The 23,853-nt window shown below is 63.4% G+C and overlaps 5 protein-coding genes across 5 annotated transcripts; 3 read left to right on the forward strand and 2 right to left on the reverse strand.

The window, feature by feature from the left end:
* Window positions 1-222: 222 nt before the first annotated feature.
* Window positions 223-1,396, reverse strand: MNEG_1502 (peptide alpha-N-acetyltransferase; the record flags this gene model as incomplete). Its single annotated transcript, XM_014050007.1, has 4 exons — window positions 223-344; window positions 540-594; window positions 923-1,025; window positions 1,284-1,396. 4 exons carry the CDS (start codon window positions 1,394-1,396, stop codon window positions 223-225), a joined length of 393 nt encoding a protein of 130 aa, XP_013905461.1.
* A 2,101-nt stretch (window positions 1,397-3,497) lies between these two features.
* Window positions 3,498-6,248, forward strand: MNEG_1503 (glycerophosphoryl diesterphosphodiesterase; the record flags this gene model as incomplete). The annotated part of the gene is made up of 6 exons (XM_014050008.1): window positions 3,498-3,560; window positions 4,060-4,147; window positions 4,437-4,542; window positions 4,753-4,864; window positions 5,100-5,290; window positions 5,522-6,248. The coding sequence occupies 6 exons, from the start codon at window positions 3,498-3,500 to the stop codon at window positions 6,246-6,248; spliced, it is 1,287 nt and encodes a 428-aa protein (XP_013905462.1).
* Window positions 6,249-9,853: 3,605 nt separating this feature from the next.
* On the reverse strand, window positions 9,854-14,006 carry MNEG_1504 (hypothetical protein; the record flags this gene model as incomplete). Its single annotated transcript, XM_014050009.1, has 10 exons — window positions 9,854-9,946; window positions 10,351-10,444; window positions 11,003-11,451; window positions 11,698-11,819; window positions 12,058-12,182; window positions 12,402-12,482; window positions 12,778-12,867; window positions 13,100-13,185; window positions 13,357-13,507; window positions 13,858-14,006. The coding sequence occupies 10 exons, from the start codon at window positions 14,004-14,006 to the stop codon at window positions 9,854-9,856; spliced, it is 1,440 nt and encodes a 479-aa protein (XP_013905463.1).
* A 2,575-nt stretch (window positions 14,007-16,581) lies between these two features.
* MNEG_1505 (asparaginyl-tRNA synthetase) lies at window positions 16,582-20,326 on the forward strand (the record flags this gene model as incomplete). The annotated part of the gene is made up of 10 exons (XM_014050010.1): window positions 16,582-16,815; window positions 17,060-17,158; window positions 17,514-17,607; window positions 17,833-17,918; window positions 18,210-18,334; window positions 18,679-18,787; window positions 19,168-19,260; window positions 19,520-19,648; window positions 19,905-20,022; window positions 20,262-20,326. 10 exons carry the CDS (start codon window positions 16,582-16,584, stop codon window positions 20,324-20,326), a joined length of 1,152 nt encoding a protein of 383 aa, XP_013905464.1.
* A 204-nt stretch (window positions 20,327-20,530) lies between these two features.
* On the forward strand, window positions 20,531-23,149 carry MNEG_1506 (asparaginyl-tRNA synthetase; the record flags this gene model as incomplete). The annotated part of the gene is made up of 7 exons (XM_014050011.1): window positions 20,531-20,670; window positions 20,929-21,007; window positions 21,419-21,559; window positions 21,777-21,892; window positions 22,135-22,222; window positions 22,630-22,762; window positions 23,127-23,149. The coding sequence occupies 7 exons, from the start codon at window positions 20,531-20,533 to the stop codon at window positions 23,147-23,149; spliced, it is 720 nt and encodes a 239-aa protein (XP_013905465.1).
* Between the last annotated feature and the right edge of the window lie 704 nt (window positions 23,150-23,853).

The raw sequence follows: 23,853 nt of genomic DNA on the forward strand, positions 1-23,853 counted from the left end.
TGCCAGCAGCATCTATCTAGCAGACGCACGCACTGGCGCACGTCAGCACATGATCACTGCCAGAAGTGTACGGTTGCCAACAAATATCTCTCTTTGTCAACCTTGCTCCCGTCTGTGCAGATAAGGTGGGGGTGTACGTTCAGTGTTATGTAATGACATCTGTAAATAGACTGCGGCCCGCCAAGAATGGAACCTGTCTGCCGGTCAAACGGCGACGGCCTCTCAGTCAAACTCCAGCTCGTGTGGGTGGACGTCGCGTTTAAGCGGCACCACAGACTGCCGCAGCGTGTCGCGCGGCATCGCCTTGCGCATGTCATAGGCGTCCTCGTCGCCTGAGTAGTACCCTGCAAATGATGAGCGCAGTCAGGTGAGGATTGACGGCGTTGGGGTGGGCGTGCCAAGCAGGAAAGCGTGGCACAGGTGGCGTTGCCAAGATGAGAAGATGCAGAGCCATGTCCCACGCAACCCCTGCGCGTGCTGGATGAGCGAACCGGGCCTGATTTGGGCCAGATGTGCGCGTCTGCAGGACAATGCCTCACCTAGCACTTTTCTGTACACGCTGTACCCAAACCCTTGGTACATTTTTATCGCGACCTGTGAGGGGCGGGACCGGGCAGACGCACGCGTTGCGCTAAGAGAGACACAGAGTTGCCGGCAGTGCTGCCGGCTTAGCAGGCAGGGGAAGCTGGCGTGTGGGCACGAGGCAGGAGCTTGGAGCCCACCCATGCAGGGCACAACTCAAAGCACCCCAGACCCGCACTGCGGCATTCAACAAACAGCCCTTGCCATGCGATAATGCCCCCATCCCACACTTCCATTCCGATGACCGACAGGTGGCCCCGCCCCAGCAGCTGGTCTGCGTTGCATGCAGCAATGTGACCAACCTCAGCTTCAAAGCGGAAAGCGGAACCTTCCCGCGCACCTGGTTGGACACCCTGACAAACAGGTCGACAAAGTACGCGTCGTGCACCTTCTCGGTGACTTCCTCGAGGATCCACATCAGCCGCCGCGCCAGCCCCTGCTTCCTGCACAAAGGCACGGGTGGCGGGAGGCGCTCGGCCGCTTGGTGCGCTGTTGCCACGATCAGGTCCCCCTTGCACACACCCCGGCCACGTGGCCCGTACTACAACCAAAGCAAGCTCCTCGGGTCGGTCCCCAACGAAAATGGCTGCGACTCGAGCGCCCCAGGTGCAGCATGGGGCCACACAAGCGCCTTGGGGCGGTCCCCGCAAATAGTGCTGCGCCCGGAGCCCCCCCCAGGTGCGGCATTAGGCAGCACCCACCTGAAGTCGGGCGCGACCGTCACCGCCGTGACGTGGCCGTGCCAGCTGGTGCCCTCGCCCTCGGCCTTGCCCAAGATGTATCCCATTGCCTGGCGGCCGGGCGCCTCCGCCATGATGCAATACTCAGGCCATCGCGCCAAATACTGCGGCGCAGCGGGGCGTGTTGAGGCGCGAATGCATGGGTGTGTGCAGTTTGGTATGGGATGCATCCTGCCGCTCGCACTTGCGCAAACGCCGGTCCTGACACGGGCCCCAAAGGCAAGAGTGTGGCGGCATCTGCAGCGTGTGCAACAGAGCGCAGACAAGCCCGCTGCGGCGCAGGGCGGGGTGCGGCACCCTGCTAGAGTTAGCGCGGACGGCCGTCCGTGCAGCTGCAAGGCTGCTGCGCTGCCAGCAGCCCCCAGTGCTTGGATTCAGATTGGAGTCACAAACACGTGTGAGCCTCTAGAGGAGGGCTGATTGTTGAGGCTCCCATGGGGATCTAATACTGCAAAGGCCCTGGCCGGCCCGGTGCCCGCTGTGCGCCGCTGCCCTTTGTGCACGGCAGCCGGCCCCACCCCCAAACCTGCAGGTAAAATGGCAGGTTGTACGTCTCAGTAAGGATATCCAGGTTCACGTTGTTGAAAGTGAACAGGTCATCGCACGTGAAGCGCCGCAGGCTCGTCATCCCGCCGCGCGCTTGGGAGGTCGGGGGCGCCGTGCTGCGAGCCTACGGCGCTGTCCTGGGCGCGCGGCGCTGTCGCGCCGGGGCCGGCGGGATGGGGCTGATCGCAGCGGCCGGCCGAGAGGCAGGGGTGCAGCTGAAGACAGACAGCACAGAGCGGCACACTGTGGGATGGGGTTGGGAAGCAGGGGTGTGTGCCAAGCGCCTCGAAGGACCCCAGTGCTGCAGGGCGACTGCTGCAGCAGCAGCAGCAGGAGCAGTGACAGCGCACTAGTTGGAGGGCGGGACGGCTTGCACCGTTCCTGGGCCACTGGAAAGCTCTGTCACCGTCCCGTTTCAAAACGTGCCCGTGCAGAGCGGCCTGAGCACCATGAATGCGCTGCAGTTGCCTTGCTCATGTTGTGCAGCGCTGCGCTCGAGGTGTGCACCAGCTGGACAACACACGCCGCGCTGGCACCAACTGCATGATATCAATGTCATATAAGCTATGCCCACAACCCGCGGAGTGCTACACCTCCATGCGCTCACAGTGCGTGATGCCGGCTTGATCAGTGACGCGATCTTGTCTGCCCGCACACGACTGCGGTTAGCAGATGCACTGTGCGGGCGATTGTGATTAAAAAAATTACTTTGCCTTTTTTGCTGACATGGCCGCGGTGAGCCCCCACCGTCGAGACAACTCAGCGTGGAATCCAAAGCGAATTGTGCGTTGGGTGCAAGCCTAAAAATCTTGTGTATGCACCATTAAATCACCTGAATTTTCCTGAAATTATCAGCTCGCTTGCCGTCGTCCCTATAACCGCATCCAAGAGAGAGGCAGGAGCGCGTTTCATGACCAGCTGTGCACGCGACGGCAGCTGAGCACCGAAAGTACCAGAGGTGAATTATTAAGCGTTAATATTTCTCACTGGCACCAGTGGCGTGGGGCGGCGCGCACAGTTCGGGTCGGCGTCGTCGGCCTCGTACCCTGTGTGAGAAGCACGGACTTGCCCCACATTGGTGTGGCAAGCAGTGCGTTGGAGCCAAGCTGCAGCAAGCCTAAATTCAAAGCTACAAACCAACAGTTGCAACTTTGCATCTCTATATTCAGGCCTGCCGGCACAACTGGACGGCTGGCGTGCGCCAGGTCAGCCCACCATTGACCCCACAGGTCTCCATCACAACTGAGCATGGCGGCACCGCAAGCGACGACGGCGGGCCTGCTGCTGCTGCTCGTAATACAGGCAACCGCAGCCCTCGGCCCACCCTCCAGCGGCGGCGCTGCGATAACAGACATGGGTGCTGCAGACACCGTCAGCGTTCCTTGGGCGCCCTCACTCCTTCCGCTGTATCACACAAGCACGGCTGCACACGCTCCCGGGGCCCCTGCCCCGAGCGCGGCAGCACGAACTGCTAGCAGCTCTCGAAGCAGCGGTGGCGCCGTCGCCGCACTACAAGGGGCCGCGCCAGCACCGGCCCCAGCGGGCGCAGCGCTGCGCCCCGGGCTGATCGTGGTCGGCCACCGTGGCGCGAGCGGGCCGCTGCCGGAGCACACGTTTCCGTCGTACGAGATGGCTATTGCAGGCGGCGCTGACTTTGTCGAGTGCGATGTGCAGCTGACGGCGGACCTACAGGTGTGGGTGTGTGTGCATGCGTACGTGTGTGTGTGTATGTGTGTGTGTGTGTGTGTGTGTGTGTGTGCGCGCGTGAGCGCATGCGCGCGTGTCTTACTGCCTGCATACATGCGTACGTGTGAGCGCATGCACGTGTGGACATGCGAGCGTGCATGCGTATACGCGTACGCATGTGCATGTTCAAGCGCAAAAGCATGCATGCGTGAGTGCGTGCGCATGGGTGTTTTTGTCTGTGATTTAACAATGCCGGTGGTGTGCATGAGTGTATCTGGCTTGCCTGCAGTGTGCGTTGCGAGCCAAGGCTGGTGTGTCAGGGACTCGCAAGACAGCCTTCTCCCCCAAGCATCCCCAAATCAGGGCACTACGTGCTTGTGGCTCGTGTCAATCCCAGGCTGCCCGTCTTTGCCCCCCACACGGACGGGCACCCGATCCACCACTCTGGCCGCTCCGCCCTCACCCCGGCAACTTACGAATTGCCTCTTTGCCCCCCCCCCCCCAGATGGTCTGCCGCCATGAGCAGAACCTCAATGAGACGACGGACGCCCTTGACAGGTTCCCCGACCGCGTCCGCACGCACACCATCGACGGTGAGCGCGCGCATGCCCCTCTCTGTGCTGCGATAACGGCCCCCGTCCAACTTCACGTCGGCCTACCTGTGGCCGCGGCATCCTCGCGAGAGGGCAGGGCGCGACCGCTCATGGTCAGAGCCTCGCACCGCACATTGCCGGGCGCCCTCGAGCCTGGCGCTGCTTTCCACAAGTCTCCATTCCCAGCAAGCTTCTGGGCCCTGAGAAGAGCGCGCTGAGGACATCGAGAAGCTTCCACCTCTTGATTACGCAAGCATGTGAACCACTTGACCTTGTATTACTAATCCAGGCGAGGAGTCCACGGGGGTCCACGCGATCGACCTGTCACTGGCGGAGCTGCGGACACTCAGGGCACGGCAGCGCTTCCCTTTCCGGGACCAGAGCCACAACGACAGGTTGGGGGCAGGAGACAGCATGCGTGCTGCATCGTAGGGGAGGAGCATGGAACGTGAAACGTGTAAAAATCGGCGTATCATGCATGCATTGAAACGTTCGGACACCCTCAACGCTGCCAGGCAATCATGGTCGTTGACAAACTCACAACATATGTCACCCCCGCGTCACTCAGCGTCACCCGGTGCTGCGCGTCGTCACCCGCGTCGCAGGTACCCCCTGGTGACCTTCCACGAGTTCCTTGACCTGGTGGAGCGCGCGCCGCGCGTGGTGGGGGTCTACCCAGAGACAAAGCACCCGACGTGGCACAATGCGCTGCCGCAGGTGCGGCCGGGCAAGGACGACTGCAGTCGGCTCCAGTTTACTGTCTCACTAGTGCCTTACAGTCACAGGGGTGCCTCACAGTGAATCTGAACTTCTCGTCAGCAGACCCCCTTGCACAAGAGATGCGTGTTGGATGATGTGCCCCTTATCGGGTCCATACGCCGCCACTCCTTGACCTCACCACCCCCCTCCTGGGGATTCATCCCCCTCTCTCCAACCAACACCGCACCCGCAGCTGCGCGCCGCCAACACCACCATCCAAGAGCTGGTCGTGTCGGCCCTCCACGCGCGCGGCTACGGGCTCGGCGCCCACGGCAGCCCCGAGTGGCGCGCGCGGCCGGTGTTTGTGCAGTCCTTCGAGATGGGTTCCATCAGGGACATGGCGGCGGCCACTCGGATGCCGCTCGTGCTGCTGCTCGGCGGCTGGTGAGCGCCCGTCGTCGCCTTTCTCCGCTGCTACGCACCGCGTCAGGGCCATTCGGCGCCGGCCCAGCCGTGCTTTGCAGGAACTTCAACGGACTGCTAGCTGCAGGGCAGGTGTCATGCGGCGCTCAAGTACCACCTGCTGCTTTGGATCATGCGATCGCATCACCTGCGGCTCCGTTGCCGTTGCGTCTGACCCCCTCACTCCAACGCGACGGCCGCGCCTGCCCCCAGGCCCGGCTACCGCGCGCCCGACTCGGGGATGACTCACGAAGAGATGACGTCACCGGCGGCCCTGGCGGAGGCGGCGCGCTACGTTGTGGGTGCTGGGCCGTGGAAGGGCAGCCTGTTCACCACCGTGGAGGACGACGTCCTCCCTGCAACTGACGGCAGCAGCAGCAGCAGCAGCAGCGACAGCGACAGCAGCAGCAGCAGCAGCAGCAGCAGCGACAGCAGCAGTAGCATTGAATCTAGCGGTGGCAGCGACAGCGGCCGCAGCAGCACTCAAAGCAGCAGCAGCGAGCAGGGCCTGTCTGCAGACGCCGCCCACGACATGAGCCTCAGCGCCGCGGCCACCGCCGCGGGCGGCGCCCGCCTGGTCTCCACCGGCCTCGTGGCGCGCCTCAAGGCGGCGGGGCTGCAGGTGCACCCCTACACGCTGCGCGACGAGCCGCGGTTCGTGCCGGGCCCCTTGGGGGGCGACGTCGGCTGCGAGCTGGCGCTTCTCTTTGCGGCCGAGGGCGTCGACGGCATTTTTGCGGACTACCCCGCCACAGCGGCGGCTTGGCTGCGCGCGCGGCGCGGGGCGGTGGGAGAGGGAGATGTGGAGGCGGGCGTACGGCGAAGGGAGGGAGGGGAGGGGGTGCAGGGGGCGAGGCCGAAGGCGCCGGCCGCAGGGCTGCCGTGGTCGGCGGCGCTATCGTCGCTCGTTGGGTTGCTGCCCTCCTTGCGAGTGGCGTGATGTGCGCCCCAGCTCTGTCCCATGTACAACTGCCAACCGATTGGGCGCCTGGGGACCACATCGAGCGATGCTTGAGGACGGTTGGGGGAATGAAGATGAGAGGACGGGAGAGGCTTGAATCAACCCCCCATTTTTCAGTGCAGCGACGTTTTGTGCTTGTTTTGTTCCCCGCACTCCTGTTTTACCGCTATTCGTGGCCGCAGTGGTGGGGCGTTGGAAGCAGCAACCGTGTGGTTGGCCGTTCACCATTTGTGACGGCGTGGAGTGTTGACAACACAGTGTCGTGAAGGATGAGTTTGACTTAGCTGTTGCATCTGGTGCCCTGCTTTGAGTTGGCCTTGGGTTGAGTGATGCCGTGCCTGTGTGGCACAAATACGTGTGCCGTGTTGACCGATTCAACTCTAGTGTTTCTTTGCCCATGCCTTCTTCCCAGCCGCCCCCATCCTTGTTTGCAAATCACGCCGCTCATGCCAGTGAACGTCATGCCATCTAACAATCACACCGGCATGAGAATGGGTGTGCTTCTCATCCAGCCAGTTTCCAAGGAAAGCCACTCAAGAAACGTGAGGAGGCATTACACACGCGAAGCTGCCAACTTGAAAGCAGCACCCATGATCTAGGCCGTGTGTGTCCTTATTGCGAAAGCAGACTTGTCATACTTGCGGGCTGTGGCGGCACACACATCCTCCTTAGAATACTACAAGGTGTGCGGGGGCCGGAAAAACCCAGGGGCCATTGCCACCTGGGACCAGCGAAGCCTTTGGTATACCAAAGGCATGTGGCCCCAACAGGCACGGCCATGCCCTTGCCCGCAGCCTCCCCCGGGGCCAGAGTGGGCGCGCGGTGGCGCGAGCACCTAAGCACGTCGCACGGTGTTCGGGCGGCACAACATACATGATTTTGGGCGGGGCGAGGCAGAAGGCACCCAGGATGACAACACATTGTGGCGCGCGGCGGACGCCAGCGCCGATGCAATTGCGAACCCCGGGGAAACGAGCGGCCGGCGCTGCTCAACTTGGTGCCCTGGCTTTGCGCGGCCACCCCGCCTTCGCAGCCTGTTGCTCAATCCCACGCAGACAGGCTACCATCCATCCCCGATGAATGAAAATTGGCTTGAGACGCGAGCGCAATCTGACATGGAGGAGTGAAAAAAGCCTTGCCCCCCGGGCCCCGGCCCGCTCCACGGTGGGAGGGGTGCGGGCGTTCTCAGTTGTGTCGGGCAAAGATCGCCTCCTGCTGCATATGGGAGCCACTGCCGCCCTCAAAACAGGGCCACCCGCTGCTCCCGGAAAGCCGTGGTATGCGCGCCACGACACATCGGCATGCGTTGGGCGCACATTGCGGGATGCGTTGCATCGATATGCGGGGTGTTGGGGGCGAGTGTGTGTTTGAACAAAAGAATCCCGTGCCAGTTGGGGACGCCCGCAGCTGGCATGCAGAAATGCTGAGATCAATAAAGTAGAGCCAAAAACAGGCAGCGTGTGAAGCTGCAGACAGCGCGTGACAGGACGCGCCAACACAAGCCCCCAGGGACGACAAGCGGCAGCGCTGTGCGTTGCACACGCGGCTACCGCCGAAGAGCCCTGCGGCGGGCCTTGGGGCCGGCCGCGGCTGCAAGCCGGGCGCCGCTATTAAATGCGAGGGAGCCAGCAGCTGAGAAGCCCCCCGGCGGCGAACATCGGAGCCGCGGAGGACGAGAGGAGGCGGGTCGCCATCGGTGATGTCACAGCATGCTGGAGTGCAGGGCAAGCGCGAGGGAGAAGAAGCAGGGCCGCTCGGCGCGTTGCTGCAGGGCGCACGCCCTCGAGGCGAGCGCTTTCGGCTGGGGCTGCGGCTGCGGCTGCAGCTGCGGCTGCGCATGTGCCTGCGCCTGCACATGCGCACGCGTCGCGGCGGGGGCGCGCTTGTCACAGACGTTCAAGTCCCGCAGCACCGGCGCTGGCGCGTCGGCGGCTAGTGGGGCGATGACCAATGTGCCGCCGAGCAGCTGCGCCGCGGCGGCAGCAAACTCGTGCGAACGCGCGGCGTAGGCTGCCGCCGGCCGCCGCGGCCCTGCGATGCCCGTCGCGCGCCGCTGGCCGCCGCGGCGCTGGGTGCGGGTGATGTGGACGCTGCTGCCGCCAGCAGCGCCGCCGCTGGGGCGCAGCACGACCGCCGCGCCGAGCGGCGCAAGGACGGGATGCACAGCGGCGAGCAGGCTGTTAGTAGAGTTGACAACAGCATGCGCCGCTGCCAGGCTGCAGCAGGTGAATGAATATGGATGGGAAGGCAGAGGTGACGGTGGGGGTGACCGGTGGTTGAGGCAAGGGGATGTGACTGTGCTGTGTCGCCGCGCACATGGTGCGCTTTGGCCGCCAGAGTGTAGTTGAGCATTCAAGCAAAAATATGCTCTCTCCTCTGCGACTTGGAGGCTGATCGGGCTCGAACGCGCTGGTCAGCCGCCAAAGAGGCCTGGCACCCCTCGGCCGCGCCAGGCGGGACGACGTGCCCCGACAGGCGGCGTCCCACAGGCAGCGGGCTGCAGCTTCGCTGCGCAAAAATGCATCTCATGTATCCATGATGCCGGTGCAGTCACGCGAGGTCACCCACAAACGCCATAAGCCGAGTCTTTCGGAAAACCCCGCCCACCTGGTCTGGTAGGGTGAGGTGGTCATGGTGTCTCTCCAAACAAGCTGTGCATGCGATACAGTGCTGCAGACGGGATCTTCAGGCTGCTGTCTGCCCGGCGTTGCTGCAGCGGCTGGAGTGCAGGTTGCCAGAGATCGTGCGGCGGGTGATGTAGTGATAACGCTGTAAAGGTTTAAACGTAATTTCAATAGGATCGTGTGGGGAGGGTCATGGGAACGCTGGCAGCCGTGGACGAAGTGTCTACGTGGCAGTCTGCAAAGTGAAACGATAACGGCAAACTGCAACGGCCTATTGTATTGCTTGATGTAATCAGTATGATTTCATTTCTAGAAGAGGCGACAAGGCCGACCGGCTCGGGTGCTGTGATGGCATTGGGGTGATGATCCTGGTGTGGTCGCCACACAGGCAACCGCTGCAGTTGCATTGGGTTTTTCATTGCACCGGTTTGGAACGCTCAGCTCCCAAACGTTGCGCACAGAATGGACTGCATTCAAGGCTGCACATGGGTTATCAAATGTACAGCGCTTGGTGGCGCACCCAAGTCCTCGTCAGCGGCAACTCGACGGCTCTGCTTTGTCTGCACCAACAAATGCATACGCCTGGCCGCAGGGGGTCAAGGCTCGCATGCTGTGGTTGTGCGCCAGTATGACACTAGCAGGATAAGACACGCGCGTGCGACTCTTACATGGAGTTAACGGGTCAGAATACTGGGTGGTTGATACCTGGTGTGGACTAGCACAGCCAGTTGTGGCGTCATTCGCGCTCCGCAAACCGCGCTCTCCAGACACATCCCTCGGCAAAACTGTAAGCACTGCTGTCTGCGCAACCGTAGCAGACACCGTCCGGCACAAAAAGACCTTCAATAGCATCAAGACGGACCAAAAACAGGCGCGAAGCAGGCACGACGGCGCACCGGCTGCAGCCAGCAGGCAGGCGGGTAGCGCGTGGGACGAGCACCACCATTGCTGCCAGCAGTATCACGAGTTGTTGTCCGGGAGGTCGACCACCGCGTTCTCTCCCGCCCGCGCCTTCACAAACGCCTTCATTGAGTCTGGCGCGTAGAACTTGGCCTGCGTTGTGTGAGCCATGGGGCGTCACATGTGTTGTGGGGGGCTTCGAGGGCAGGAGGGGCTGGCGGCGCGCATGCGGGAGGCGTTGAGCGTTCGTGCGTGTGAGGGAGGTACAAGAGGGGGGAGCTGCATAAAGTCGTCATAACTTTCATGAAGGCGAAGCGAACACCTACAGCCGGCACCCAAGGGCTCTGCTGAGATGCCCGCGGCACTTGCTGCAAGGAGCACCCCCCTCTTCCCCACAAATGGCCCTGCGACCCCGCCTCCCCGCCACAGCCCTGGAATGGGCTCCGCTGCCTCCCAGCGGTCCAAACGCGGCCCCCCTGGCGACCTTGGTGTGTGGAGAGGGGGGAGGATGAGGGGTGATATAGGTGGGGGGGTGTAACGGAGGCGTCGCCGCCTACCTGCAGGAACATGCGCTCTGCGTCGCCGCGCCGCCCCCGCTCCTTCAAGAAGACACCCTTGGCCAGGTATCCTCTGAAGTCCTCGGGGGCGGACCTGAGGTGTGTGTGTGTGTGTGTGTGTGTGTGTGTGTGTGTGTGTGTGCGTGTGTGTGTGTGCGTGCGTGCGTGCGTGCGTGCGTGTGTGCGTGTGTGTGTGCACGTGGGCATATGTGTGGCGGCAGGTGCACGTTCTTGGCGAGCGTATACGGATTTGCGCGGGGTTGTTTGGATGTGGAGAGCCGGTAAGAGTGGCTGGATGAGTGGTGCAAGTGGGTGGGCGTGGAGGCGGAGGTGCAACTGGGGGTGAGGGGGCTGGCGTGTGTGAACGTGTGCACATGCGTGTGATCGTGCACATTTATGAGCTTGCATGTCGATGCATGCTAGCATGGGGTGCATGCATGCATGGGAGGGGGCCATGCGCGCTCCAATTAGGGAAGTGCCACATATGCCAGCACAACATGCCCAAGCGCATGTGCAGCTTGGGTGCCGGTTTTGCAGGCCCCATGACGTGGAATGACTTGAAACCCTTGCCAGGGCACCCCTGAGTGGCAGCCTGGTTCGGCAGCCCCCCCCAACTCTCTTGCCCTGGGCAAGGATTGTGCGTCCCACCCACTTGATGAGTGCGTCATATGCAGAAAGCGCGTCCGCATCGTGCCCGCGCCAGCCGGCGTACGCCTTGCCCAGCAGCAGCTGGACAGCCACTGGGTCCACCGGCCGCCGCGGCCCCGCCGCCGCCGCCGCCGCCGGCGCTGCCGCCGGGGCGTCGCCGCCGCTGCTGCTCGCGGCGGCCGCCTCTGCGTCACCCGACAGCGGCGGCGCGGGGAGCGAGTCCAGGACCGCCCCAGCCTCCGCCTCCGCCTCGGCCTCGGCGGCGGAGGCGGCTGCGGGCGCGGCTGCCGGCGCGGCTGCCGGCGCGGCTGCCGGCGCGGCTGCCGGCGAGGCTGCGGGCGCGGCGGTGGCTTGGGCGGGCGGCGGCGCTGACAGGAGCTCGTCGCGCAGCTGCGTGAGGCGCGCCACCGCCTTGGACTGCTGGCCGTTTGCGATGTACGCGTCAGTCAAGCCCTGCGTTGCAGGCCGAACGGGCACGCAGCACCGCGTACCATTGGTGGAGGGGGAATGATGACAACTCAAACCACACGGGCCTGGAAAGGCCGGGAGGAGTAATCAGCCAAAAACCCAGATAGGACATCTATCAGTTACAAGGCAGGGCTCTGCCTTGTGGTATTTCCAGCAAGGTTCCCTCCACCCCCCAAAGCCAGCCTCGGAGAAGCACCGGGAAGCTGCCGAGAAGCTGCGCGCGCGTCCCACCGTCAGGATCTGCTGGTCCCGGGGCTCCAGGGCGATCGCCTTTTCATACGCGGCGACCGCGCGCGGCGCCTGCGCGGACAGGAGGGACGCCTCCCCCAGCACGCGCAGCACCTCCGAGTCGCCTGCGCGCGGGCAGGACCAAAAAAGGGTTGAGCGTTGCGAAGAAGAGTTGAGGGTGTAGGGCTTGGGCGCGGTGCGGGGGGCGTGGCGGCACAGCTCCTTGCGCCGCAGCGCGGATCATGTTGAACTGAAAACGCCCGAATGCGAGACACGAAACGGCTGCGTCGGCCACAGATCCACATCCGCGTGTTGTCCCAGCCAGAAGCTGGGCGCCGGCTACAAAGTCACGGGGCGGCGCACCTGGCCGCTTGGCGACGACCTTGTCCAGCAGGTCCGCAGCTTCCTCGTAGCTTCCCAGCCGCGCCTGGGTGACGGCCAGGCCTTCGAGGGCAATCAGGTCCTGTGGGTTGCGCTCCAGTAGGGCCCTTGAGGGGTGGGCGCAGCGACGCAAGGGGAAGGGGGGAAATGCGCGGGTGACACAGAGGGGAAAAGGAGGGGTGTGCGACAACGGGGATCCCCAGAGTGCAGGAGGGGGGCCCTAAACAGAAGCGCGGGCGCGTGCGTGCGTCGCCAGAGGTGCATGCACCCCTAGCGACGCGCGTGAGCGCGCGCGTCTCGGCCCTAGGGGCTGCGCGGCGCCGCACCTAAAGGAGGCGGCCTGGGTCTCCAGCAGCGCGGCCGTGCGCTCGTCAGGGGGGCCCCTGGCGGACCGCACGCCCTTGTACCTGCGGCAATCGGGAACAACAAAAACAGGGGTTGGGCAACAGGCGAGGTGAGAGGAGGAGTGGCAGCGCGCTCGGCGCCGGCTCGACCAAAGGGGCAGAGGCGAGCTCCGTCCAAAGGAGGACAAAATCTCCAGCGCGGCCCCTGGATACTGAGTGCATGCCAGGTCAGCGTCGGCCGAATCGCCGCCAGCCCTGAATCAGGCAAGCCCCCTCTCGGCAGGGCTGGCAAGCGAGAGCCAGCCCTAGTCTAGGGCCGTATGGCAGCCCCTCTGCGCGCCTGTTTGGCCCGGGGGACATGTCGGCGCCGCTGACGAGGATGAGCACGAGCCCCAGGACGATGGCCCCAACTGCCAGGCCGACCTTGTCGGGCCCTATGGCCGCCTTGCTGTAGATGGGCAGGCAACGGGCAGCCATGAAACAGCATGGAGGCGGGCATCAGGGGGTGAACACTGGGCCAGGACGATTTGCTGAGCTGTCATGAGCACAGGCGCGCAAAGACAGCCGCGTCCTGCAGGCAGCTGCGGCGCAGCGGGACCATGCGAATGTGGGCTGGAACTGGCTGGAGCGGACTGGACCCGGCTGGACCGGACTGCGCTGGACTGGTCGGGGCGGCGCACCGTAGCGCAGGGTCGCTGATGTCGGACTGCATCTTGTCCATGAGGGTCTCCGACAAGCTGGGGGGCGCGGCGTATATGTCATCCACCTGCAGCGCGTTTATGGGGCAGTGACCGGCGCGCTCCTCCCTTGAAGTTTTCTCGAGTGGAGACGGCACGGCGCAATGTTGACTATGAAAGGGGGGCTTGTAGGCTGCGAATGCGGGCATGCGCAGCCTGCCCTCTCAACGGCACCCACCCATCATGACCCCTACGCGCACCTGCGGCGCCGCGTCGAACACAGCGCGCTGCGGGCCCGCGGCCGTGGTGGCTGCGGCGGCCCCACTGGCAGCGGCTGCGGCCTGCTTCTCGCGCCCCTCTGCCTTGACCAGCGCCAGCCGCTGCAAAAACTCCGACTCATCTTCCGCTTTCCTGCAATAAAATGCGGACCAGGGCCGGTATGCATGATTTGCTGGCGCACAAATGCTTGCTGGATTGAATGCGCAGAGGAGGCTCAGGCGCCGCATGGGGCTTGCGACCCCCTGCACAGGGCTGCTGGCTGGCGCCAGTGCCTGCTGCTGCAGCTCGCTCGCTGTGCTGGCTGCACGAAAGCGGCGCCGAGCTATCTCCGAGGGCCTCTGGCACACGGCGCTGCGGCTGCCTGCGCGCCCTCCGCTTCTGGCACACAGCATAGCGTTTCTGGAACCCCCGGCAGCCAGTGGCACGCCAACGCAGCCTCGCTGCTGATCCCAAGGACTCAACACAGAAAATTTATCACCCACTTGCTGGAATCCAGGAGTTCGTCCACCCGCTGCAGCTGCAGCTCGTTCAGCGCCCCAGGCACGCGCTGCGGGCCCGCCGTCTGCTGCTGCGGCGCGCCACGCTTCGCCTTGCGCTTCTTCTCAACGTCCTGCATAGCGGGCGGGCGCATTCGTCCATGTATGGGTCGGCAGCATGTGAGTGCATGCACATTCCTTGCACCCTGCTTTGCGCAGAGCGCGGCATGCAACGCTGCCCCCCCTGGTCCCAGATGCAGTGGCAGCGGTAGCAGCGTCGGTGACAATGCAATTGTGTGGCGCCAGACATCAGTTTCAAGGCTTCTGCGCGCCACCTATGCATTACATAGCACTCAAACACTGCTCCCCGCAGCGTCATTGAGGCTCATTGGGCTGGACGCACAACTTGATAATTGCCCATGTCGCACCTGTGCCTGCTTTGCAGGCCCAAAGCCTTTCTTTGCATGTACCAACACGGCGCGTTTGAAAGGGCGCATGCCGGGCATCCCGAGCGCGGCCATGCCGCGGCGCGGTCCCAGCACGCAGATCTGGCTCATTTTTGAGACTGTTACCGCAAACTAAGCAATCAAGTGTGTTCAAAGATATCAACGCTGCAGCTATCAGATGAGAACTGGCGGGCGAGCTTTCGCCCCGTTGACTCATGCAGGTCAGCAGGGGCGCACTCAATTCAATGCGCCAGCACTCATATGATGACAACGAGCAGGCTGTGCCGAATGCCGACACGGGGGATCTGACAGCATGCCTGTCGCTTATCTGCTGCACGGTTTGTCACCTCGGTGGGGCATGGCACAGCACCTGACGACAGGCGGGGCCCGAAATTGGCGAGACCCCAACGTCAGGAGCGCAGCAGCGCAGCACACAGGAGTGCGCACGCTGCCGTGACGTCGTGCTGATCAGCGCCTCCAGATGGCGTGGGCTTTTGAGCTGGTGCAGTTGATCACATGCCACGATCAGGCAATGGGCATCCAAGGGCATATGTAGAGCCCTTCGGAACCACTGTCTCAGACGCATCCATCAGTAGAAGCACGGAGGGCACCACTGTTAAAAGCTTTCAAATCCCTCGGGGCTTCAGCAAAGGTTTGGGGCCTGATAGGAGAGTTCAGACGCTTTTGCCATTCATCCCTGACGCGCGTATCGGTACACAGCCCACCCCCTCATTTCAGCGAGGGTCAGTCAGTCGCAGGGAGTGTTGGTCTTGCTTTGCAACCACAGTGCTTCGGGTTGCAGGGCGCTGGTGCGAGAAGTGGGCAGCCTTGGCTTGTGCCATGGACCCGGATTCCCGTGTACGAGTCCGCAGCGCCTGCTGCCACGCGATTTCCTAGACGCATCTGATCGCCGCTCAATCTTAGCGCCCCAATGTGCTAGGCTTTGCCGTTACTGCTCGCAACCATCTCCCCGAAAGGATAGGGACGACGCACAAACCCTTGCTACTTGGATCTTGCTGGTGTCACCACTCACGCATCCCTGGCTGCAGCATGCCAACGGGCGTGGCTGGCCCATCCAGTCAGAGGTGCAAGGATTGTGATTGTGTGCAAGCACAGTCAGTTTTGTGCGCGAGCACAATAATGTCTGGCAATCTGCAGTGTCCGCGGCGACAGGTGTGGCAATGCACACTAAGGCAATCCTGCCTGTAAGGTTTTGAGGTTGCTGCGACAGTGTGGCGCGGCGCTGTGTCATCGTTGGTTGTGTTGTGTCAGTTAAAGCGCGTACATTCGACTGCAGCTGCACGTGGCGAGATTTCCTTACCATATCAACCATGCAATCTGAGCGATGTGAATCAAAAGCTTTCCCCTCGCAGCACACTTGATTTTTTTTCGGTATTCGGCACACTTGCTCACAAGCGGCGGCAGCCACGCGGCTCCAAGCGGGAGCCCAGGCGAGGTTGGACGAGGGGGGGGGGTGGAGGCGTGGCGGCAAATGGCAGCAAGTCCTGCCTTAGAGATGCCACAATGCATCCCTAGCTCAATATTGGGTGCTGGCACGCATGGCAACGTTCTCGACAGCTCGCGCCGTAATCAGCTGCAACTGCAGCAACGGTGGGAAGTACTGAAGTACTACGGCCGCGATCCAAGGCGGTGGTGGTGGATATGCAGCGTATATCTGTTGCAGAATCATGCAAGAAGATGTCGGTAAATGTCAAGTTGTCAAAAAAGCAATGTGGTGCGGTGCCTGAGATGTCCTCAGGATGCTGGGGGCACACGCGGCAGCACGAGCGAGTCTCAGGCAGCATGAGCACCAGCGGATCAGGCGAGGCGGAAACGTGTGGCGCCACGCATGATATCCAGGGCTTTAAAAGAACTCTAAACAGCATATATCACGGCTACTTGAATGTTCGAAGGGAGGCGTACGAACGATTTCGTGCGCGCCCATGCTGCAGGTCGATCTCAGGCAGATCTGGTTGATGGTGAAAGACTTCCAGCCGCTAAAACGATTGCATGCAATCACTGTATACATGCACTGCCACTGGTGTGCTAGTCGGCGTCAAAGGTGGTCGTCGAACACCACACACCCGACACCAGGGCTGACAACGTGCACAATCAGTTTTGCGACCATGCACATTGCAATCGGTTCTGATTGCACGCATTGATACAGCATATCGTGACTCCAGTTGTCGCTTGATTTCAGAATTGTGGCCACCAGAGCAGCGATTGCTCTCGCTTGAATTGTGCACTGCGTCAGCCGTGCATGAGGTTGGCCCTCCTAAGAGCCATGCGCATGCACACTTCCCAGCCGGCGCTGCGCCGAGCGGCTGGCTGCAGCTTCGCCGGCAGCGCGCCCGCCGCTCGACCGCCGCATTCTGCAGCAGCGGCGCGGCGCCTCGCGACGGTCAGCAGGGCGGCGCTCGACGTCGCCGAGGCACCCGCGACGACGGCTGCGGGCGCCACAACCGCGGCGCGGGAGCGGCGGGAGTTCAAGCCGCGGGTGTCGGTCCGGGAACTGCTGGTGGGTTTCCCCCTCTCTCCCTTTTGTGTGCCATGGGGCGGTGCTCAGGTACAGGTTGGGCCCTTCCAAGTGTCAGACCCCTTTGGCTACCCTAGGTGCATGTCACGACATCGGCATGGGATGCGGCAGCATGGGCCAAAGCATGGTTCGCTTGGCCAGAGAATTATTTGCGGCCTTGCGGCAGGTGCACTTGAACCAACCCCTTGCCTGCAATCCACTCTCTTGCTGCCTGGCACAAACGCAGCGCACCGGCGAAGGCGCGCCGGCGGCTGTGGGGGATGCTGTGGAGGTGAAGGGCTGGGTGCGGACTGTGCGCAACCAGAAGCAGTTTGCTTTCATGCAGGTGGGTCTGTTGGTTGCAGTAGCTGGGCTGTCGTTGAGCGTGCCGGTGGGTCTGCTTTGGGTGAGGGGGTGGTGGGAAGTGGGCAGGGCTATGGGGAGCGGGACCCTCGTGAGGGTGGCAGCAGAAGGCTTTAGATTGTAACAAGAGTCAAGCGTTGGGGTGTGAATGTGCGGCGTGCGGCAAATGGTGCGCGGGGGCAGCCGGAGTTTTGACAGACCAGCGGCAGGGTGCCTTGCAGCCGGCGAGACGAGAGCTTGCTGCGTACCATACACTCGCCATCATGCGGAGGGGCCGCGCCGCCCCTCGACCTCGGCCTCACCCTGCCCTGGCCATCCTGTTGACCGCCTTTGACCAGGTCAACGACGGGTCAAACCTGTCGGGCATCCAGGCGGTGCTGGAGCCGACCACCCCCGGGTTTGACCTCGTGGCCAGTGGCGCCATCACCACGGGTGCGCGTCCTGTGTGCAGTCGACAGTGCAGTCCTTGCACACTGTCTGAAGACACTCGCATTGGGTCCCCGCCCGTGCGCTCTATCCGCAAGCGGCTCGCAGCAGCTCGCGAGAGGCGCGCGCGGCTGCGGCGAGGGCTGCATTCCTAACGAAGGATGCACGCTGCCCTGGCTGGTCTATCGAGCCCCTGCCGCCCTTGCTCCTTGCGCTCTCGCGCGGCGGCAGGCGCGTCTGTGCGCGTCACGGGCGTCCTGGCGGCGTCGGTTGGGGCCAAGCAGGCCGTTGAGATTAAGGCGACCGCGGTGGAGCTGGTGGGTTGTTTTACTCGGCTTTGGAGGGGGATTGTTGAGCTGTGTGTCACACTCGGTATATATATGTCTGCGCAGCAGCGTCACGCCAAGCAAGCGGGGAGCTTCCCAGCCATCTGGCTTCGTGCCGCGCAAGCTGTGTATGCAGCACTGCACGGCAAGCGCTTGGCTGCCGCGGTCCCGAGCAGCGGCGGCAGTCACCCTCATGTTTCAGACTCGCGCTGCCACGTTCCACATCCCTGGACCATCCCAGGAGGGCCCGCCCGCCGCACCGCAACCCTGCCCCCCCCCCAGGTCGGAGGCTGCGACGCCGAGGCGTACCCCCTCCAGAAGAAGCGCCACACGCTCGAGTTCCTGCGCTCCATCGCGCACTTGCGGCCCCGCACCAACACGCTGGGCGCGGTCGCGCGCGTCCGCAGGTGTGCGGGGGCTCCAAAAACGGCTGTGGGCCGCACTCTCTCGTTTTTCAGCTGCGCCTGGTGAATGCCCGACGATGCTCTGTGGGCTTGTGCTGTAATTCGCAAGGCAGCAGCTCAACAACACCTGCTGCAGCGGGCGTCCCTCATCTATCGCCAAGCTGACTTGCACCGAACCGCGTGGCTGCGCGCGGGCGCCACAGATCCCCCGGTCAGCCGCCGGCCCCGTACACCTAAGCTCCACCCACACAAACGCCTGTTGCCCCGCCTCCGCGCTCGCCCCTACGACCCCTGCCGTCCTGCGCTCCGCACGACCGTGCCCTCATCTCCCCCGGCCCCGTGCGCAGCGCGCTGGCGCACGCTACGCACGACTTTTTCGGCGGCGCCGGCTTCCAGCTCGTCCACACGCCCATCCTCTCGGCCTCAGACTGCGAGGGCGCAGGGGAGATGTTCCAGGTGCGTGTATGCGCGCGCGCGCGAGTGTGTGTGCGTGCGTGCGTGCTCGTGTGTGTGCGCGCACATGCATAGGTGTGCTTGCTGTGGCCATCCAGGAGCCCTTTCGCCCCTGGATGGCAGGGATGCAGTGAGGCATGAGGGGGAGGCTTGAGTAAACTCGTCAAACCTTATATTGGGCAGGGGGAGGTCCTTGTCAAACACTGCTGAAGTCGGCCTTTAGGGACGGGGCCTCCTGTGCGTGACTGAGTGGCGCCGCAGGAAGGGCCTCCGCCGGCGGCCCCGGCCCGGCGTGACGCAGGGTGCAGGGTGCGCCACAGTGATCGCGCCCCGGAGCCTCGGCCCGTCAACCCCTCGGCCCCTCCACCCCTCCACCCCCGCAGGTGACCACCCTGCTGTCTCACCTGGAGCAGCCCGCGGGCGCCAACGGCGGCGGCGCGCCCAAGCCCGAGGAGCTGGACGCGGCGCGGCACCAGGTGGGGGCCGAATTGCCAGACCACCACCTAGTCCAGCTAGTTTGAATTCGAAACATCAATGATCTGGGCTGCGGCGGACCCCCAAAGATCTGAGATCAGCGGGGCCGGTGGTGGCGGCCAAGGGGCGTGGCGGCCCGCCGCAGACGCAGCGCATGCAGCGCCGCAGCCGAAGCTCCTCAAAGGCCACGCTCCAGCTGGTGGTGCCCAGCCCTGTCCTCATGCATTTCTTCGTCTTTGTTCTGTGGGATGCCGGCTGCAGGTCTCTCAGCAGGGCCTGGCCGTGAAGCAAGCCAAGGAGGGTGCCAAGGCGGCGGCCGGCGACGCGGCGGCCAAGCAGCGGGCGGAGGAAGCCGTGCGGCAGCTGCTGGCGCTCAAGGAGAAGCTGGCGGTGCGTTTGGCCAGTGCTTTTGACCAGCGGTTGACCGCTTGACCACTTGGCGTTTGTCTGCCATCAGCTTTTGACCCTGGCGCCAGTGCTATGACTTGCCTTCCTTGACTTGCCTCCGCTGTCTTCCAGACCTGCTTAAAGTTGCGGCGCACGACAGCTCTGCTTCGTTGCTTTTTGGAGCCTGTTCAGAAGATTTGCCGCCTGCTCGATCTCCTCACATCAGCCGCCCGCCCTCTGCTCGACCTCGCCCCACCAGGCGATGGAGGCGGCCGCGTCGTCGGGGCAGCTGCCGCGGACGCAGGGGGGCGGCGTCGACTACGGCCGTGACTTCTTTGGGGAGAAGACGTTCTTGACAGTGTCGGGGCAGCTGAATGGTGCGTTGCGTACGCAGTGATGGCCCGCAGGCCGGGGCAGCCCGTTTGGCACGGGCTTTTGGCGTAATGGGTTGGGCAAAGCTTTCGGCATGCAGCTGGGGTCCCTGGGGCAAAGTCTGTCGAGCGAGCCGGGCAGAGGCTGCGATGCTGCCGCCACATCAGTGTGTCATGTTGGAGTGCTGCCTGCAAAGAGGGAGCAAGGCCTGACTAAACTGCCACACCATCCCTCCGGCCCGCAGGCGAGATGTACGCCTGCGCCATGGGCGACATCTACACCTTTGGGCCCACCTTCAGGCGCGTTTGACCGGCGTTGACCGTGCTGTTTGCCCCCCGCCAAACACCAGGCGCCTGGGTGGTGCGCTCGTCAACAGGGTAGCTGCTGTTGGCGTGTTGACAGAGGTGTGTTTGGCTAGGGATGCTGCACTCTGGCTGCGCTGCGTCGTTGGCAGCAAGATCGCGCCCACAGCGGTATCGACCGACATCGTCCCCCGGGTGGAAACTCCCTGCGATGCGAATTCAAAACAGGGCGGAGAACAGCAACACGGCGCGCCACCTCGCCGAGTTCTGGATGATCGAGCCTGAGATGGCGTTTGCTGACCTGGAAGATGACATGGCCTGCGCAGAGGCCTACCTCAAGCACTGCACCCGGTGCGCACGCGCGCGCACGCGCGGTGTGCCGCATGGCTGCCCTGCACTCATGATTTTGTCACCGTGTGCATGCCATTGGGGACCGGCGCATCGGTGGTGCACCGCCGCAGGTGGCGGGGTGGCGCAGTGCTGTCGTGCTGCAGCCTAGGTTCCTGGTCTGAGGGGACGGCCTTGACCTGGCCGCCGAGAAATTGTGCCCCAGCAAGCACCGATGACGTCAGCTGGACACCTCACAAAACCCGTGTGATCGCCGTGCAGGCATATCCTGGAGCACTGCGCGGAGGACCTGGCCTTCTTTGATTCAATGGTGGAGAAGGGCCTGCTGCAGCGCCTGCAGGTGTGCACGCGCTGGATGCAGCGCCGGCGCTGCGCCGCGGGCGCCGGGCCGTCCTGACGGTGTGGCTCGGGGACAGCGCCGCCTAGCAAGCTGCTTGGTCGCACGCCGTGTCTGTAAAAATCGATGCAAACACACTGGTCGAAGCGCCATGAGTAGAGGCTCACAACTTGCGACCGCTGCTTTTGTTTGGCCTTGCTGCAAATGGCAACCACCAGCAAAACAACCCCTGACTGCACCCATCGCAGCTTGGAGAGGCGTGCTCGCAACCGCAATGTGCCGGGATGCCCACAACCACAATCTGTCGCTTCCTCCCGCCACCAACCGCCATAAACTGCCACCAACCGCCACCAACCGCCACCAACCGCCACCCACCGCCGCAAACCGCCGCAAACCGCCGCAAACCGCCACCAGGATGTGGTGGAGAAGCCGTTTGCGACCGTCACCTACACCGAGGCGATCAAGCTGCTGCAGCAGAGCGGCCACAAGTTTGACTACCCCGTGTCGTGGGGCCTCGACATGCAGTCTGAGCACGAGAGGTTCCTCAGCGAAACGGTGTGGTTTGGGGAGTTGGTGCAGTCATGGGAGGACGGCTTGTAGGCTTTGCGTCACCATGCATGTGCATATGCCACTCCCTGCGAGGCCGCGCCATCTGGAATTTTATGGCACCCCCAAACACACGCTTTGTTTGTTCCCCCCACTTCCCATACTGTGCTGCCCCTCTTCCCCTCTAATAGACCTGCCCCGCGCCTCACGCCTGCGCGGCTCCCAGGTGTTCAACAAGACCCCTCTCATCGTGACGGACTACCCCCGCGACATCAAGGCCTTTTACATGCGCCAAAACGACGACGGCAAGACGGTGGCGGCCATGGACCTGCTGGTGCCCAGGTGGGGGCCTGCGGCGGGCGCGGCCTGGGGTGCATAGGGAGGGCCATCACAGCTTGAAAGTAGGGAGGCTACGATGCGATGCCTCTTTGCCGATGAGTGTTGAAGCACGTTTCTTTGACCACCCAAAAAATTCCGGAGCCCCTGGGCGACGTGCCTTTGCCTCACCCCCGGTCGCCAGCCCTCAGCCCTCGACACCGCCTCGCAAAATCGCGCGCTCGACATTGTTCGAACCTGTGCCACAGGGTGGGCGAGCTGATCGGCGGCAGCCAGCGCGAGGAGCGCCTTGACGTCCTCGCGGCCCGCATGGCCGCAAGCGGGCTCAACCCTGAGGTGGGCGCCACCTCAATTCCATCCGGGAAACCCACCTGCTCTCCCCAGTGCCACGGCTGTAGCGAGCAAGCACCGCAAGCGGAGCCCCGCTGCAACGCATTTTCGCAGCACGCGCGAGCTCCTCTCGTCTCAATCAGCTGAAGCTGCACGCCCACAATTGGTTGGCGGACCGCCCGACCGCGCTGACTGCGACGGCGTGCCGCGCACCAAGCTGGGGTCCCCCTGTTGCGCCGACGTGGCCCCCGACCACACCCCACCCGGATTCGATCACCAAGCCCCCTCCCCCTCCCCACAACAAGCACGCACAACACACCCCACACCGCTCCCCCACTGCACCCCCCAGAAAAACCAAAACACTGACAATCCATCCAAATCCACCCCCCCCCCGGCACCACCCCGCCACCCAGGAGTATTCATGGTACCTTGACCTCCGGCGCTACGGCTCAGTCCCCCACGCCGGCTTTGGCCTGGGCTTTGAGCGCCTGGTTCAGTTCAGCACCGGCGTCGAGAATATCCGTGACGTGATCCCCTTCCCGCGCTGTGAGTGCCGCACGGCTGGGGGTTGCCGCGGGGGTTGAGGGGAACTGGAGGGGGGACGCGGAGGGCAGTTGAGGGAGCAAACTGATGCTCGGGCGCTTGGCGTAGTTTCAGCTGGCGGCGACAGGTTTGAATCCACCTGTTCCCAAGGGTGCCAGCATGGGACAGGGAGGGAGATGCGTTGAGGCGTATGCCTGATGTTCAATCGGCCCGAGGAACCTGAGCTGGTGCCGAGCAGCGCACGTTCGAGCCACCACCTGCATAATGCGCAGTTCTCGGTGACGGCGGCGCAAGCCTGCTGCCGCCGCCCGCCTGGGCTGGGTCTGACGCCCCGCCGCCTCAATCCCCCGCCTGGCTGCCTCCGCAGACCCTGGGCACTGCAAGTTCTGAGTCGGGCCGCTTCTTGCGTGCCATCAATGCTGTCAACGACCCAGGGCGAGCACTGCAGACAGAGCATCTGATCATGAGCCCCTCCCCTCCCCAAAGCTCATCACACCTAATTCAGCTGTCTTTGGTGGGGGGGCAGGTGGCAGCCCTGGTGTAACCAAGCGCAGCCCCCACAACCTAGCTGCATCTGCTGTCACCCGGTTGGACGTGGCAGATACCGCAGCCTTGCCTTCACACAAGTACACATCCGCGCCGACCGCGCTGCCGCTTCCCATGCCCCAGAGCGGATTTCTGTCCTTTCGTCGCAAACAGCATCTGGTCATTACCCTGGCCAAATGAGTCGTCGACTGTGGGTCGAGGCGCAGGATCTCTGAATCGAGCATGCCACAGTGGCAGCAAGAATGAGGATCGCGATTGTTACAGCATCCCACGGTCGCCCGATTATGGAGCCAACTCAGGCCCATGGGATTGGACTTTGAAGCATCACAGTTTGAAGCATCACAGCAACAACGGGTTGTGCTAGGCGAGCTGTCTCAGGCGGGTGGCACCAGAGCAGCTCGCACCAACAAGCACACATAGAGCTGCATCGGCGCTGTTATGGTGGGGTGTGCGGCACGAGTGGCAAACTTTCTTGTCGGCTTGCTGGCCCGCGTGCATCTGGATGTTGATGAAGGGGGCATTGTTGTGGCGTGCTGTGTGCAAATGAA

This window comes from Monoraphidium neglectum, assembly GCF_000611645.1.
Source record: "Monoraphidium neglectum strain SAG 48.87 unplaced genomic scaffold scaffold00152, whole genome shotgun sequence".
Taxonomy (NCBI): domain Eukaryota; kingdom Viridiplantae; phylum Chlorophyta; class Chlorophyceae; order Sphaeropleales; family Selenastraceae; genus Monoraphidium; species Monoraphidium neglectum.